General features: G+C 41.8%; 1 protein-coding gene across 1 annotated transcript in view; it reads right to left on the reverse strand.

Moving 5' to 3' along the window:
• arid1ab (AT-rich interactive domain 1Ab) overlaps positions 1 to 15,880 on the reverse strand; it is a 49,112-nt gene extending 33,232 nt beyond the window's left edge. The window contains 1 exon segment of the mRNA XM_084031348.1: positions 14,590 to 15,880. Within this exon segment, the coding sequence (XP_083887474.1) occupies positions 14,590 to 15,480 (891 nt within the window). The 5' untranslated portion in view covers positions 15,481 to 15,880.
• Between the last annotated feature and the right edge of the window lie 1,084 nt (positions 15,881 to 16,964).

Below are 16,964 nucleotides of genomic sequence, written 5' to 3' on the forward strand. Positions count from 1 at the left end.
TGTAAGCTATTGTGGTTTGGCTCTTAGGGAAATGCTATCTGCTCAGCATTGATGCAGCGTAATATGGCTCGGCTTTATATTTACGAAAGCCAAGAACGGAAGGAGTGTAGCTGTAATGCACGGCTATTGATAGTGTGAGAGGCAATAAAGAGTTGGCTGTCTTGGTTCAGTCTACGGAGCCTCCGTGTTATTATTTAAGTACCTTCATCAGTATAGACACAACTCAAGTGCTATGCTTTTCCTCTGTGCTGTCAATCGAACCTTTATTTTCCAGGAGTTCACAAGCCGGAGCCAGAGCAGACAGACTTGCATAATGAAAGTGAGGCTTATAGGAAACCAATCTAAATGTCTATGGTGTCATTATTCTATAGCCATTGCGTTTTGCAATCATCATTTACTTCAAAATGATAAGTTACTTTGAATGCAGAACGGATTTCAAGAGGAAATGACGTGACTGTTTAACATTACATACGAAGATTTAGAAAGTTTTCTCCACATTTGTAAAACCTTTAAAATTGTCAAACTTGTTAGTTGTTGGTTTGGAAGTCAGCACAGCCGTTCACGGTTCGGAGGCTGATTTCTGATGTATCAGAGGGAAATGTCAGGGGCTGGAGGCTGCGAGGGCACAGCCGAGAGACGACAAGGCATGCCACAAAACCGAGCAGGGGAAGTCTGACTCCTTGCGCCTTGAAACACAAATCAATCACCAATCAAGGTCTGGTAAGATGACCTGCCAACTAAAACATGCTGGTAAAATGTGACTCGGTTTGGCTTGGTTCACTTGAATGACAAGTAAAGGTTTGTCAAATGGTTTCAATTCAATCCGAACAATACTTAATCCCGGCATCAACGGCTCAACGTACACGTGTATAAGGTCACAGTTCATGTGTTCTGCCACCATAGGTCAGTGTGGTAAATGATGTTCACTTAACTGCTGACAACAACTCGCAGGATTTGATTTCCATGACTAGGTTGGTTAAAGTCCAGTTTGTATGATGAATAAAACAAGCAATTAGGCCTATTATAATAACGTTTTAGTTCCAATCACTCAACCCAGAGTAACTCATCACTTTAGTATGCGGATTCAAGATGAGCTAACGAGTAACTGAACGTTTAATCCAGTTTTAAAGCCACACTGTGTAACGTTATGGAATAAACATGCACGCCTTATTTCATTTCATTTCAAATAAACTGACGTAAATCGAAAAGCCAAAATATAGAATTAGCACATCTTTTTTTCCAATGTTTATTTAAAATAAATTAAAACGCTGCAGTGTTATGTCCTCAAGATAAATTTGGCATAGATTAGAAACAAAATATTTTCCAAATATGAATAGCACTTCTTGTGTAGGCTTTTTCATTGCAAAAAGCATGTGACTAAGATAAGCCTGTATGATACGGAGGGAGAGTCACTGACACACAAACATCAGTCACATGAAAGAAGAAAACATTTGCAACAACCCACTCATTTGTTTCTGAAAGCATCTCAACTGAAAGGTTAATGGTTCATTTTGATAGATATGAGGCAGAAAACTAATTCAGGCTCCAAAATAAACTATATTTTCCTCCTAACATTAGCCAATCATCAAAAGTGATTGTTTCCTTAAGAATTTGAATTATGAAAGATCGCAGACATATGATTTAACTCTCATTAAGACTGATGGTAGCACTATAAATATACTCATCTTCTATTAAAAACCTCTCTTTGCCAAAATCTGATTCTCTAATAAAGGTCACATTATTCCTGACATGTTAACCCCCCCCCCCCCCCCACACACACACTCGACACAGCTTAAACAGATCTATGACAAACCTTCCACATATAGCAAAGATCAAATATGCACACTGGCTGGTAACTCAACTCACTGCTCTTTATGTTCTGCTCAGTCATCTAATCAATTTCTAGGGGAAACTCTTCCCCTCCCTATATTCTCTTCTCCATAAAAATAAATAAATAAATAACCACAATTAGCACATGGCTAATCTGCATAGAGGGAAGCCAGAGCACTCTTGGCAGAAGAGGTTGAACTGAGTATATAGTGTCATGACTGGGCTGCTGGTGGATATTGCAACTATTCAGACTGTGTTTGTGCGTATGTGTATGACTGTGACATGGGGATGGGGATTTGTACGGGGTTGGGGTGGGTGGGATGGGGGTCTGGAGCAGTGCCTGACAACAGAGCTGGAGTCTACGGGCCCGAGCACAGCAGATGGACTAGGGGGGGGGGATAAACAACTGCTGCTAATTTAATCCGCCACACGGCCACATGGCCTCGGCTCGGCGCACACACCATTGTTCTGCGTCAAAGCCCTTCGACACGCAACGCACCAGCACAAACACATGCTGGCTGAGGCCACCCTCAAATAGTGGCAGAGTCACATGTCAAAGAAGACAGGATATCCTACCCTCAACCACAACTGTCAACTTTGGGGGTGAGATTTGTGTCCGAGACTCCAGGCGTTTATTACTTCAGGTTACTGCCCAGTATGACCAGTCTCTCCTTGTTTAAGTGGGGAGCACTTGCATTGCAGAGGGGAAGCGGTAAGGACTTTGCTCCAGGACAAGCGACGGTGTTCCTCGGCCACTTTCTCCGCTGACATTTACCAAGCTGCAAGAGGTGCCATGCTCACAATAAATCTCAAGACTTAAAGGTAGATATTCATCCTCAAGGTCTGGTGTACTTTGAACACTTAGACTCAAATTCTCACAAGTTATGGAAATATCAAATGTTGACATTTTTGTTTGAAAGATTACTTAAATTATTACTTGATTATCAAAAAATTGTGCAAAGTTTGTTGGGCTCAACTCATCTATTGCTCTAATTAACGTATTCTTTGATCAGACTGTTCCCTTTTAATTTTTTAATTGAACCACAACTTACAGGAACAACCTATTCCTATTATTTCAACAATTCACATCATAAGGAGTTACAATTAGAGTATTTCCCTTTTTCCGAAACAACCACACACAGATATAAAGAGCAAACACACAGCCCAGCAGCGACAGCAGTGAGGTACTCCAACTGTTCACAATATTAAAACAAATCTACTTGATAAATTAGCTTTTAAGGAAAGCTTAAGTATCCAACTATAAATATCCAACTGATGGGAAAATATCTGCACCTGAGAGCGAGAGTAAACATGAAGCCAAATGGGGAAAAAACAGCCAAAATGTCCATGTTCTCAATTAAGCAATTAGTCTGCCTTCCCACTGAATCAATCTGAGAAGTTCCAACTTTGAGCTGACCGCTGTATGACTCTGGATTAAAGCGGGGAAGACCAGGGTTGGGTAGACGGGGCGGCATCCTGCTCCTGCTGGTGCTATCATCCACATCAAGCAGAGGCAACTGCACCCTACTCACCCAGATGTTCACCCAGCTGTTCCTCAGAATTCAAAAGATGTTCAGGGAGTAGAGGAAGAAGGGAACTCACACACACTTGGATGACAAAATCGGCTTTCCCATCTCCGAGAGAGAGATGAGCGAAAAACTCCAAGGCTATCTGAGGTTATTAAGAACAACAGCCAAAAGACAAGAGTTTAAAACTTCTGCATAGTTCAACGGTGGAAAACACTGCGACTGAAACAGTCTTTTGCATTTCTGGCCATTTTACTCCCAAAGACATGCAGGCAAAAGGTGGTTGGCACAGATATTAGAGATGTTCCTAGATGATAGCAGAGGAATTGAAAAAAACTTTTACTCTTTTACTGGTGGATTTCTACAACTTCCACTTTCCACAGACATTCCAACAATGATACAGACAGAAATAAACTGTAGAAGTGACACAGATACCAACGTCTACACAAACCTTTGATTCAGCTAGCAGCAGTGGAGCTTGACAAAACAAGTAGAGCAAACTCCCATCTTCAAAAAGGAAAAATCTGAGATACGGTTGAAAGTTAAATATATAATATTAAAAACATGCAATAAGTTTTTGCCAAACTAATGTTTCAAGTTGAAGAATTACCTTCCATGCTTTCATACCAGCACCTAAATTTAAATATCCTGACCTCTGCTTTTGACTCCTCTCTCTTTATGGAAGCCCAATGCTAAATCCAAACTTAACCTTTAACATAAAAGTCAACTTTGACACCTTCATCACTGAGTGATATGAGAATTTAAAAGGGAAGTTATACATAACGCAGAAACAGCTGTAAAAAGATGTAAGAAGTAGGGATGCACAAACCAACCTTTCAGTCCCAATAGCTATACTATATCCTGCACTTGAAACATTGGCTTTGCAAATATTGCAAGTAGAACTTGCTGGAGTGACAAGCGTGACATACCTCAAATCAGCAAACATGTTTGTTGTTCGGACGCACACATGTAATCAGACATAATCATCGAACGTGAATAGATTGGCCCCGTTGATATGCAATCCAGCTATACGAGTCAGTATCCGCCCGATATCCAATATCAGTATTGCGTCATTCCGTCTCCAGCTATAGTTTGCAGAACACTATAGAATAATGTTTTAAAACTTAGGAATTCAACAGAAAAATAACAAGGAAACAAACATGTATATTCTTACATTTCTGAAAGGCCATGCATCAATCTGGCATTGCAAGATGAAATAAACAAAAAAACTAGAACATGTATTTTAGACCGGCATATATCTTTTACTAAACCTCAGAAAAGACACATTCCTGGAAACAATTAGTATCAATTAGACAGTGGTGATTAGCACATGAGAGTGAATGTTTACTGATGAAAAACAACATAGCTGCAAGGTGTTATCTGCTTCCCAGTGTGCTCTATGAAGGAAAGAAAATCCCCTGTTGGGCATATGAGAGCAGCCTGCCTGAGACTGTCCAGTTATGCCTGATATAAAAAAAAAAAAAACTTAAAAAAAGAGTGCTGCCTGCTGGTACCTGACCTGTCAGTGTGATGTTCAGGTTGGAGTTACAAGAAAGTGAACATCCGCCCAGGATGCCAGCTGTCAACCTGTCAGACCACACGTATATTTCCAGGTGACAGTGGCTGATTCCCAGGAGTGAGACAAGGCGAGTGGTGTTTGGACTGGGAGCTCAGATACAGGCTGACACTGGTACAGTTTACCATCAACACCCTGATGCATTTCCACAATCTAGCAGAGAAAAATAATCACCGTTTTCAAGGGTGGACATCCTTTTCTAGAGTGACTGGAATTTGTCCATAGCACATAATGCACATAGGAGGACTGAATACTGTAAACAACCAACCATCAACATTCATACTCCTATTTACTTATCTTTGGAGATCATTCCAGATTTATATAAAAAATTCCCCATCTTGAATTAATTAATAAAGTGGAACAAAACGTTCTTGTTCGGCCATTTGTGCTTAGACACCATTTCAAGTTTCTTCTTCCTCAACTTCCTAATGAAATGAGAAGAAAATCTAAATCTTAAATAAGGCAGCAAAGAATACACAGCTTTTTGATTTGACTTCCTCTTCATTGCAAGTCATACGTCATTTCATCAGCTATAAAAGCTTTGTAATGAAACTGCATATCCATTTACACCATGATTAAGAGATAGTTGTTGAAATGCATTACCTTTGCAAAGAGTGTTTTCAGTTGCGGTTTGCCAGCGTCCCATCATAAACAGCAGTGTGGCTTATTTAAGGCCACAATGTGAGTACAGTGTAATAAGAATGGCGGTGCTGCTCAGGTTACACGGCCGCTTCACTGGGGCTCCGCTCTCCTGCTCGGAGATAAGCCACTTGATGTGTTAGCGGGCAGTGACTCCTCTGTCAGCATTGGAGGCAAGACAGTGATCGGTTACATCACGTTGCCGAGGCTCGGCCCGCGCTGCTGAGAAGGATGCTTATTCAGGCTGACCATTGGCACCCTGGACGACCCATTACGATAAGTGTGTCACTCACTACTATGCCAAAAATACCCTGGCTACTGAATGAGACGAAGCCACTTAAGGACCTGGCTGGGTCACTGCCTGCCTCATGGTAAGAGTCACAACACTGACACTGACGTCACACACACACACACACACACACACGAACACACACACGAACACACACACGAACACCAAAGAAATCATGCTTTTTCATAATCTGATTCACGGACTAGTAATTCAAATGGAATATTGAGTTTGCATTACAGCAGAGTGGCCCACTTTTAATTTAAAACACAGCATGGTGGGAAACGGCTTGTGAAGGACTGTTTCCAACGTGTTTCAGGCCTCACTTAAAAACAAATGAGCGATGGACTGAGCTGGTGCGGCGAGACCGTTGGGACTGTTAATTTGCACTCTCTCAGGCGCGCCCATGCAAATCTTCAGGTCGAGTAGGGACCACACCATCAACAGTTGCTTTTTTCCTGCAGCTATACCACCACGCGTTCAAATATCGCAACATGAGTCCAGAGTTAGCATCAAACTCTGCACCAGTGTGTCCTTTGGTGCACAAATCACTGTCACCCATCACACAAGCCATAAACAATGGCACTAAATAGCCTCTTTGCAGTCGCTTTTGTCTGTGTAACTTTGTCCCTGCTGACCACTGGCTGCTCTTTTTTTAACCATGAGCCAACAAATCAAAACAAAACAATGGCTCCGTATCAAACAGGCTGCTAACCGGCTGTCTGGTACACTGCTGCACTACAGAAATAGGTGCCATTTATTCTTGTGTAAACATCGGCCTAAGTCTATGAAAAATATGCATTAATTATTTAGGTCAGTTAAAAAAAAATAAGCACCAGCAATACATACTCTTTTAAAACGCTGAAAAGTTCACTCTACATTTTCGCAGGTCAAGACTCCAGCTTTGAAAATCAGTCATAATGGTTTCTTCTTATAATTCTGCCAAACATCATGTGAAGTTATTGCTAGAACTTCAACTAACCATTACATTCATTGTAAAACTGTTTGTGATTTATGTCACTAACAAGTTTGATCTGGCCAAAACAAATTCAATTAAGGTTCATACTTAATTATTGATTTATTTAATGATTAACATCATTTTCTTGGCTTATTGTGGCTAGTGAAGTTACAGATATGTTTACCTATTCATTTTCTGTTGATTGAACAAGTCTCTCTCCATTATTTTTTCAATTCATAGATCAATCCATAAAATGTTCCAAAAGCTCAAATGGACACATGCAAATCTTTTATTTATTTATTTTTTTTTTCAACCAGCGGTCCAAAACACGATAGTTGGTTTAATATTTGCGAAGACAGTTGACCAATTCCAAAAAATAATAATAAAATAATAATAATAGTTGCCAAATACTTTTCAATCATCTAATCATTTCATCTTTGATTTACAATTAAATTAAAGTGAATGCACCAAATGCTCATCTTTAAGCTGGGATGAGCAAAAATGTATCATTTTTGGATCACAAAACAGTTTTGTACAAACACGCAAGGATGCACTGGATTCAAGATGTGCATATTGCTCCGTCATTGCTTTGCTAAGATAACTTTAGTCTGCAGAGGATTTTTAGCAGCTCTATAAATGCACTCAACAGCTCTGGCTTTATTAGCCTTAAAAAAGGCTGAAACCGCGAATACCACTTTAGGCAAAACAGAAGAAAAGGCTGTGACTAGAGGGCACAATCCACAATAACAGACGTCATGATTGAGTTAAAAAAGAAAAAATTCTAATAAAAAAGACAAGAAGAGAAAAGCAACTGTTCCTCATGTGATTATGTTCCCCTTATCCACCTTAAATATAGGAGCCATAGCTTTTTTCCCCACACAGGGCAAAGGTGAGAGCTGTACAAAAGCTGGCAGCATCATTCTCTACCTTCTAATATCAACAACTGCACCAATTTAAAGGTTAACCACTTTCTTCCATAAAAAACACACGCATGCGATATGTCATGTAAATGAAGTCTGTAGTCCCACACAGGCTGGGAGAAAGATATTACTATGCTAATCTGGAGCATTTTAGAAGGTAAATGTCATAAGAAATGAATTACCTTTACATCCAGCGTGCCCCGATGCAATAGCCCAAGTCTGACATTTGTCCATGGAGGAACTTGTTTTTCCTCAGCATATTTTCAATGTGCAACCCTGGGTATACAATTATTCTGATTAATCATTTTCGCTGTCCGGGATGTAAATCAACTATTATGAGTCATTACACCAAAGATTTCAACAACCAAATATTGGCTGGATACAGTAGCTTGCTAAAGTTTGTGGAAGTCAATAAACCCGGAGGCGGTCAGTCAAATCGATAGGCATTTCTTAGCTTCCAACTGTGTTGTTTTGTCATTTTCTTCTGATGTGCCCTGTATCAAAAATTCATAGGGATAATTAAGGGGTGTAATGGATGATGCAACTAAGGAAAAAACAGTAAACTCTAGACTGTTGGCAAACATACTGACTAAATTCACATGCAAAAATACAGTTGCCCTTATTCCAAAAAACGACAATATTCCCATTAGCTGTTTCCATGGCTGATAAAAATGAATGATCCACTAATATTCCCGTTTACATGCAGTGGTGCATACTCCGATTCGTGTACAGCTTCCCCATGACGTACATCCTCATCCACTTAATGTAGCTTCAATTAATCCTCCCAAGTTTTGCAAAACTTCAAGGTATTCTTTCGCAGCTAATGCAATAGAACGACAGAGCAACACTGTGTCAAAACAAACTGTTGTTTAAAAAAACAAAACAATTGAGATGCATATTGCGAATGCGCTGTGTACGTGTCCAAAGAGAACTCCGGAAATCGTAATATCATCACTACGTTTAATCAGAAAAGGCTACCGGCCATATTCGGAATGCAAATGGAATATGCTCGTTTGCGCGGCCCCACTGGGAACGGAGGAACGTGTGTAAACGTAGTCACCGTCTGTAGCTGTCAGCGGGATGAAGAGGAGCAATGTTACGGAAGAAAGACAGACTGTTGGTGACACGTGGAGTAAGAGCAGGTCAGAGACGCTCCTGAGGCAGCGGCAGACACACACACACACAAAAACACACACACACACAAAAACACACACGCAACGACCACCAAGTAACTGCTGCACTTTATACACAAATACACACAGCTGTCAGGGGCAGACGAAGATCATTCACAAAACACCCCATCCCCCCTCCCCTGGGTATCACTGACACCGTTTCTCCCTCATATACACACACCCACCATCCAGTCACACACACACACACTGTTGCCGGGAGGCAGCATGCTGTCCATGTGGCCTGTGGAGAATCATTACTCAGCAGTGCAGACTAAAGAGCTGAGGGTGAACTTCCTTTTTGAATGCTCGGGCTTCCTCTTCTTCTCCACGCCACCAACCCCCACAAAACCGTCTCAACAGTGGCTGGAAGTTGTTTCACGTGTTTCCTTGGAAACACTTTCTAGTGATCGTGCACACGTTGATACTTGGTGTAATGTTCAGTGATGCAAGCTTGATTTATCTTAAAATTACAGTATAAAAACAATACAAACGTACCAGTTTGACCTGTGATCTGCAATTATTTTCTTGATTGATTGACGCTTGATTCAAAAACATCAGTTCAACCTTTAGTCCATTAAATGAATGGAAATATATGTTAAAAATTCAGGTTTGTAATTTCACAGAAGGCATCGAATGTGAAATGTTTCCGTTTTTCAAATGTCTTTTTTTTCTTCAACACAGTTCAAACCCCAAAGATGATGAACAGCAAATTCTCAGATTGAGGAAGCTAGAACCGGAAGATTTGGGGTATTTTTGCTTTAACAATGACTCAACAGTTAATTATTTAAACTGTTTACCCATTATCAAATCATCAATAGCAATCAATAGCAATTGCACCTTAATTTCCTGAAAATCAACTAATCCATGCAGCTCTCATTACATGGTAGTACACATTAATTAACAACACATTCTGTCTGTATGACAATGAAAACCATCATATCTGCATATCTGAGAAGCTAAAACCAGCAGTTGTGCAGTGGGCCAAAATGATCGGACAGAGAATTGATTAGTCAATTGATAGGATTATTTTTAAATAAATCGATCATATTAAGCAGAAATGACAAAACAATCTATACTTCCAGCTTCCCACATATGACAATGTCCTGTTTTTCTTTAACTTGTGTCGTAGTGAACTAAATATTGTTTAAAAACAATTCATTTTGAACATAATCATTGGTTGCAGCTGACGTTGGCAATTCATTTTCTGTTGCTCTTCAAATTACATTACAGAAAACAAATTTAATCATGTTTTTAAATCCCATTTTAGTGTTAAGGACTTGGCTTCCAGTAAACTTTCAAATCCCACTAAGATTTTCCAGAATATTCTCAAACAAATGACACTTGGCAGCACAGCTCTAGTGTGCTAAATCAGACCACACTGGTCTGTTTAAGGCCTTAATTAAGTCTAAATTTTGAATAACAATGCAGAGACGGGCAAGATGTTTGCTCTGGTAAACATACTCCATCTGATTACTTTACTGAGCATTTTTTGACACCATGAAGCTGTTGGGAAACTGTTTATTCGTATGTGACTTTCCAATTTGCAGTGGGGCTTCCCTTGTACATCAGCAGCAGAGCTGTTCGTCTATTAGCAGTCACTCTACCACCCTTTGCGTGGTGTTTGTCATTATGTTTTCAACTGTGGGACTTTCTTAAAGAGATATTTCCAAAGTCTCTTCGATTATGATTTAATTCAAACTCAATTTGGGAAGTCAGCCTTGCAGAGCTGAGGGGGCAACCCTGATGGCTCCCTCCCATGCGTTAGGCGGAGGGAAACACCTGGCATCGTACCATGCAACACAAGCCCACTACAATCCGCTGCAGAATATTTGTTTGTGTGCAAGGCATAATAAAACCCCATATTAGCCCTCACCCACCACTCAGATAACACATTAATTCATCTTCAGCAGGTGGCCCAAAGCAGGTGAATGGCTCCATAAAAACCATCCATCGAATCATTACTGGCGATATATCCGCCAATTAAAAGGCCAATCGAGCCACTGATAACGAATGGAGAGTTGAAGAATTGAATTAACTCTGCTATAATACAGCCAACAGCACTAATCGTGGACAGCGCTTCTGTAGAGGATGGCCAGGGAAAATATCTCCAATATTTGCTGTCAAACATCAAACGCATACGTTGAACATACTGAACTCCAAGTGCATGTAGCAGTGGCCTGGTTGGACACTATTAACTTCATATGTCCTTGTGCCCTGTGTGAGAGGTCCTGTCCTCCAGGTGTCTGGGATTAATATCCATTTAAAGTCATGTATTTCCTGGACATGCACCACTGACACAAGACCAAAGTCCTGCATAAAAAGCCCAAAAAGTTTTACGTGATTCTAATTCTTCCTGATTCAAGGACACTAATGCACTAGTGTGCTTAACAACTGAAATGTTCAATTATCTTCCCAGAAATTCTTCTTCCATTTGCACAAGAAGAAGAAGCCTGGGCTTCTTCAGCAAATAACTGCTCTGAAAGCACACGGGCCCATATGATGAACCTGCCTGGATGCAATCAAGATGTGAAACGGAGAGAAATTTGCAATAATCCGCAATGAAATTTGCTAGAGAAATTGAAAGGATGTGGTTTTAGAGGAAATAAAGCATACTAGAAAGTACTCTAATCACAATATTGTTTTCACTTTAACGTATGTATGTGTGCTTTAACGGTAATAACGGGCTGTCACTAACATTATCTGTCACCTACAGTGAGCATAATAGCCATAAATTCAAGTAAAGGGACAGCAGACTTCCTTGCATGCTACTCTCTAAAACATTTAGACGTTACAGCAAAGATAAGACACTTATATCAAGTTCATAACTCTAATTTGACACCTGAAGTACGGCGAAAAATGTCTTCGTTTTCCCACGATATAACCAGGAACAAAGAGGAGAACTACACAGAACTGATGCACTAAATCAATGAGACGGTGTTGGTCCACATCCAGAAATGAAAAAAGTTGAGAAATGAAACAAACAAAACTGATTCTAATGAGCGATAGACAATGGCGACCATTTCTTAACTAAAATATATTCATTAAAATGACTATCAAATTAAATTACATGATTTAAATAAGTCATAAACAGCAACAACAACAATATGAAACCATGTCCCATGACTGAATAAACATGACCTGTCTTGATAGCCGAAAAGAAGCTTCCACTGAGCAAAGCACTCCGTCTGTACCAATTAACATGATGTCAATTGAGCCTGTTGCCCTAAATTAAAGCTGTGTATGAACACTTCTCTGCACACAGGAAGTGACTAACTGAAACGAAAAAAGGGAAATCCAACTTTCCTCACAATGACAACAGCAGCACTACAGAAAGGCAGACACTTCTTATCCCTGGTAGAGAAATTATACCGGGTGAAAAGAATCACAGATAATCCTGATTGATGAATGTGTTGTCTACAGCCACTAGCTGGATATTTTGATCAAAAAATGTTGAACCAAATCCTTTTGCTGACAATCATAAAGAGCTACAAGTGCAGTTTTAAGTGTCCACGGCTGACTTTGTTGTGAGGCAGCAATCAACATGTGTGAATAGTTTGCACCTTAAGGTTTAAAGCAACACGTGGCAGCATTACTTCTCAAGATGAACAGCCTTTTCCTCTTTTGCTGGAAATAAAATAGCAATTTTGTGAATACAACACATCAACACACAGAGCATGGCCTTTATCGTGATAGTTTGATCATTGTTGATTAGTTTGCCAAAAAATGTCAAGTTACATTTAGAGAGAATGCATACAAAATATATTGTCAATAAGAGAAGGAAATCTCATCCATTTTTGACAGCGCTGTATGTATACAATGGTGTCATCCTTTACAAACATGCATCTATCTTAATGACAAAAATAGTCCGTTCCTTTAAAAGGTAGCACTACACACTCTGCATATGTCGTCTATTACGTGTCATTAACTGTACGGTAAAAACACTACACGTGTGGCTGTTATCACTGGAGCGAGAGAGAGCGAGATGTAGGTAAGCACTGTTGACATGGTAACACTCAGCATGTGGAAGCAAATTAGACTATTGTAACCTGCAGGGGAAAAAAAAGAAAAGACTGTGACACTCTGCTGACACCTTGGTTGCTTGTAAACACAACTGTAGCCAGTCCAGCCCTCTCACGTGGGCACGAGACATTAGAGCACACAAGTCTCCTCAACTCCTGATCTGGAAACAGTGTAGAACACAGTTGTACAACGGGGCTACATGACCACACCTACTTTATCTGCTGTACCAGAGTCAGCCAACTTGAACTAGCAGTGCACACAGCGTACCCGACAGTGTAAAAAATAACTTCAGGAGCAGGTCTGAGGTCAACAATTAAAAATGACAGGAGATATGTGATTCAGCATGAGGGAGCTGAAGGTTTTCTCATTAACAAATAAAAACAACAGTGGATCAACATGACTACAGTCATCATGCAAATTACTGCAGTGGGAGGATCTGAGCAAAATGTGTTTTCAACATGCTTTAAATAGATACAACCAGCGAGTTGATATTGTGAAATTAAGATAATGGGTTCTGGTGTGTATTACTGTTGATATGAGGGAACTTTCAGATGCATTTATACATTAAAAATATATAAATATTAAGACTACACAAATGTGTCCAAAATCAATAATAACATGATTAAGAATAAAGAAAAGGCATGGGGGACTATGTTGTCTGGAGGAACACATAACTGGGCAGAGGGGGCTGTTTTTCTGCAGCCTTCCATTAGATGCAATTATAAATGGCCGAGAGCAGAGGGATGGGGGAGCCAATCAGATCTCGGCTCGCATGTCAACCTAAGACCAACTGTCTCCTGGCTCTGACAGCAGGATTTTACCTCCATAATTCAAATCCCAAAGCAAAGGCAATCTGCACTTTGCCAACTCCAACCAGCGGGGCCGTGTTTACAAGCCGGCACATGGAGCAGAGCCGCAGGGGGAGGGAAAAAAAGAGCGGACAGAGTCGAACCGAGCCACAATGAATGAAACCCTCCGTCGAGACGAATCAATCGCGGTCACAATCACACTTTGATCCGAGTAAAAACACGTAGCCAATGCGATTGTTCTCCTCTTCGCCGGACTGCGATGGGCACGTCCACGTCGCCTCGCAGCGGCTTTTTAAACCGACAGGTCGGGGTCTTTTTCCTAATGATTATGCAAATGCTATTTAACGGCTATCGCGGTCATTTGCATCTTGTTTATCGCCTTGACAGCCGTTGACACAACTTTGATGGCGCTGGTGGGAGCACGGCGCCTCGCAGAAAAACGCTGTTTGACCGCGCATTCTCACAGAAATAACGGCGGTTACACTTAAAGCTACGACGAGGCTGAAGAAACACTGCGAAGATATATCGCCCCATCTCCCTCTGCGCACGCACACTTTCTCCTGACAAACTCTTGCTCTACTTAGGCAAACTCTTGCCCTGTACCCAGCAGGGACACCAACAGAGACACCAGCAACTCGGGAAGTTGTTTCTAACAGAATATGTGGCTTCTTTCTCTGTCTAAACACTATTGCAGGGGGTGGTGTTGGGAGAAAGAGAGAGGCAGCCATTTTAGAGCTCTTGCTACATAGACAATGGCTGGACCAATGCAATATGCAACTCCACGGTGCTTATTAGGAGCTATTTGGTGACTTTAACTCGTTCAAAGTGAGTCCGTGCAGTAAGTGAAGTTTACCTGATTTCTGTTTGGAGGTTGTCCAGTGTTACCCGGGCTCATGGGAGGCTGGTGGTGGGTCCTTTGTTGCCAACCCGGATGGACTCCACCATACTGACTGCTGCCCATATCTCCTGGCCCCTTGCTGGCCCCTTCCTGATTGTTATAGTCTCCTTGGGGGTAATTCGGGTAGCTCCTGGCAGAGCTAGGGGATGTCAAAAGCTGATTTAAAGTTGGCGTAGACGTAGGTTGTTGGTTTCCCATGTTATACCTCTGATTATTGTAAGAGGCAGCCATAGCGGTGGTTCCTCCTGCTGGCTGTTGCTTGCCTGGCTGCCCCCCAGCAGCCGGAGGCTGGTTGTTACGCGGGGAATTCATGGCCCCGTATCCTTGGCCCTGATAAGAAGTCCTGTTCTGGAAAGGGCTGTAGTTGTTATAATGGTTTGGGTAGCCGTGTTCGTGTGAATTAGGGGGGTAAGAGTCCATCATGCCCGGCCCCGATGCAGCTGCCATGCCAGGGCTTTGTTGTCCGCCATGTTGATGAAAAGGGGCCCGGCTGTAGTGCTGGTTGTAACCGTAAGGAGGTGGAGGGAAGGGGCCCGGGTGGTGGTGTCCCATTCCGGGATGGTTATTCCCCTCGGGCCCGCCTGAATCATTCTGATTACTGCTATTATTATTTACCCTGGGCAAATTCCCGTTGCCGTTCTTCATGTCAGGATCTCCTCCTCCCCCAGCATCGGTCCCGTCCTGCAGCTCCTTCTGGCCAGGAGATCCGCCGTCAGGTCCCGGTTCCTTATTTTCATGCTGTTTCTCTCCCGGTACCGACTCCTCCTGTGGGTCCCGATCCGGCTTTTTGAGTTCGGATGGCGGGCTAGTGTTGAGAGAGGCGACGCTAGCGACCTGAGCGGCCATGATATCCCTCTCTCTCTCCCCCACTCTTTCTCTACCTCTCTCTCAGCACGGCGACTCACTCACAATCAAACTCCGAATAACCATTGAATATAAATACAATTGTACTTATAACAACGTACCCGCTGTCCCGGTTCATTCCCCCCTTTGCCCTCCGCCCGGACCGGTATCCGGTAATCCACCGCGACTCCGTTTAAAGTTAAAACAGAGAGGGGAAAGTTTGTGAAAAGAAGAAAATATATAAATACAGAGCCAGGGAAATGAATTTCGCCGACACAAGTGAGTGTGTATGTGTGTGTGTGTGTTGGAGGGGGGGGGCTTCTGTTACAGAACGAGAGCGCGAGCTAGAAATCAACCAAACCAGCACGAGGCTCCGCGAGACACAGCCATCTTACCGACCTGTCGGGAGAAAATGAAAACGCGGAGTGGATTCCGCAGTGAGAACTGGATCCGGACTGCCCTACCTAATAACAACATTGTTTATACCCCAAGAAGAGCCAGTATTGTAGGTCTAATGCGCCTCAAAATGAGCTCATGCTTAAAAAATGTCGACGTATTCCGAAAGCCCCGTTTACTAACATAAAGCACCGGTCATTCTGATACTAATTAAGTGTTGTATGTAGGCGAAAAGCTCGGGCTGACACACACACACACACACACATGATACAAAACAATAGGCTGTCTGACAAAGTAGCCTATGTGAGTGAGATGATTTCATATTGATATGAAATAAAACACATGACTTGTGCTTGATGCTTGTGTGCTGCTCCATCTTATTGATACCCATTTGCTACGGCAGGCTATAAATGAAGAATGCTCCATGGCTAAATAGCTGTGTCTATCCTATGAAGTAATCAGAATGTCAGGGAGTCTGACATAGTCAACTTCAGTCCTTTAAATAGCCACATGCTTGAAACATGCAAGCCTGTTACACTGCTAAATCCCCCCCAAAAAATGCTTTTATGGCGTTGAACAATTCAAATCCTTCCTTTACCATACTACTCTGCCTTAAAGTCAGCCACAACCATTCGACCATACCGATTACAAGAGACGCTTCACGCTTGAGCTGTACGTGTTCCTCTGTGCCACATGCATTTGTGCACGTTATCGTATTAAGCTCGTTAAAGGAGTGGAACAAATTAGGCGACAGTGTCATCTTCTGTTAAGAGTGGGCTAATGGGTGGAAGTGACTGCGTCCATGTGTCGACAACAGAAGAGGAGAGGAGTCCATATATAGCGGAGGAAAGTAGAGGAAAGCATAAAATCATAACCTGTGCATGTGTGTGTGTGTGTGTGTTTGAGAGAGTGAGAGAGAGGATAGAAAAGGAAGGAGGATGGGGGATGGACTGAGCCAGTCACACAGAGCAGGAAGTGAAGATACAAAAAGAGAAACAGTGGTGGTGGGAAAAGTGACAGTGTGTAGGGCACTGAAATTGAACACATCAGATGTTATCCGTTAAAAAGTCAAATCTCACACCAACACACAA

The sequence above is a fragment of the Eutrigla gurnardus genome (assembly GCF_963514095.1).
Source record: "Eutrigla gurnardus genome assembly, chromosome: 17".
NCBI lineage: Eukaryota > Metazoa > Chordata > Actinopteri > Perciformes > Triglidae > Eutrigla > Eutrigla gurnardus.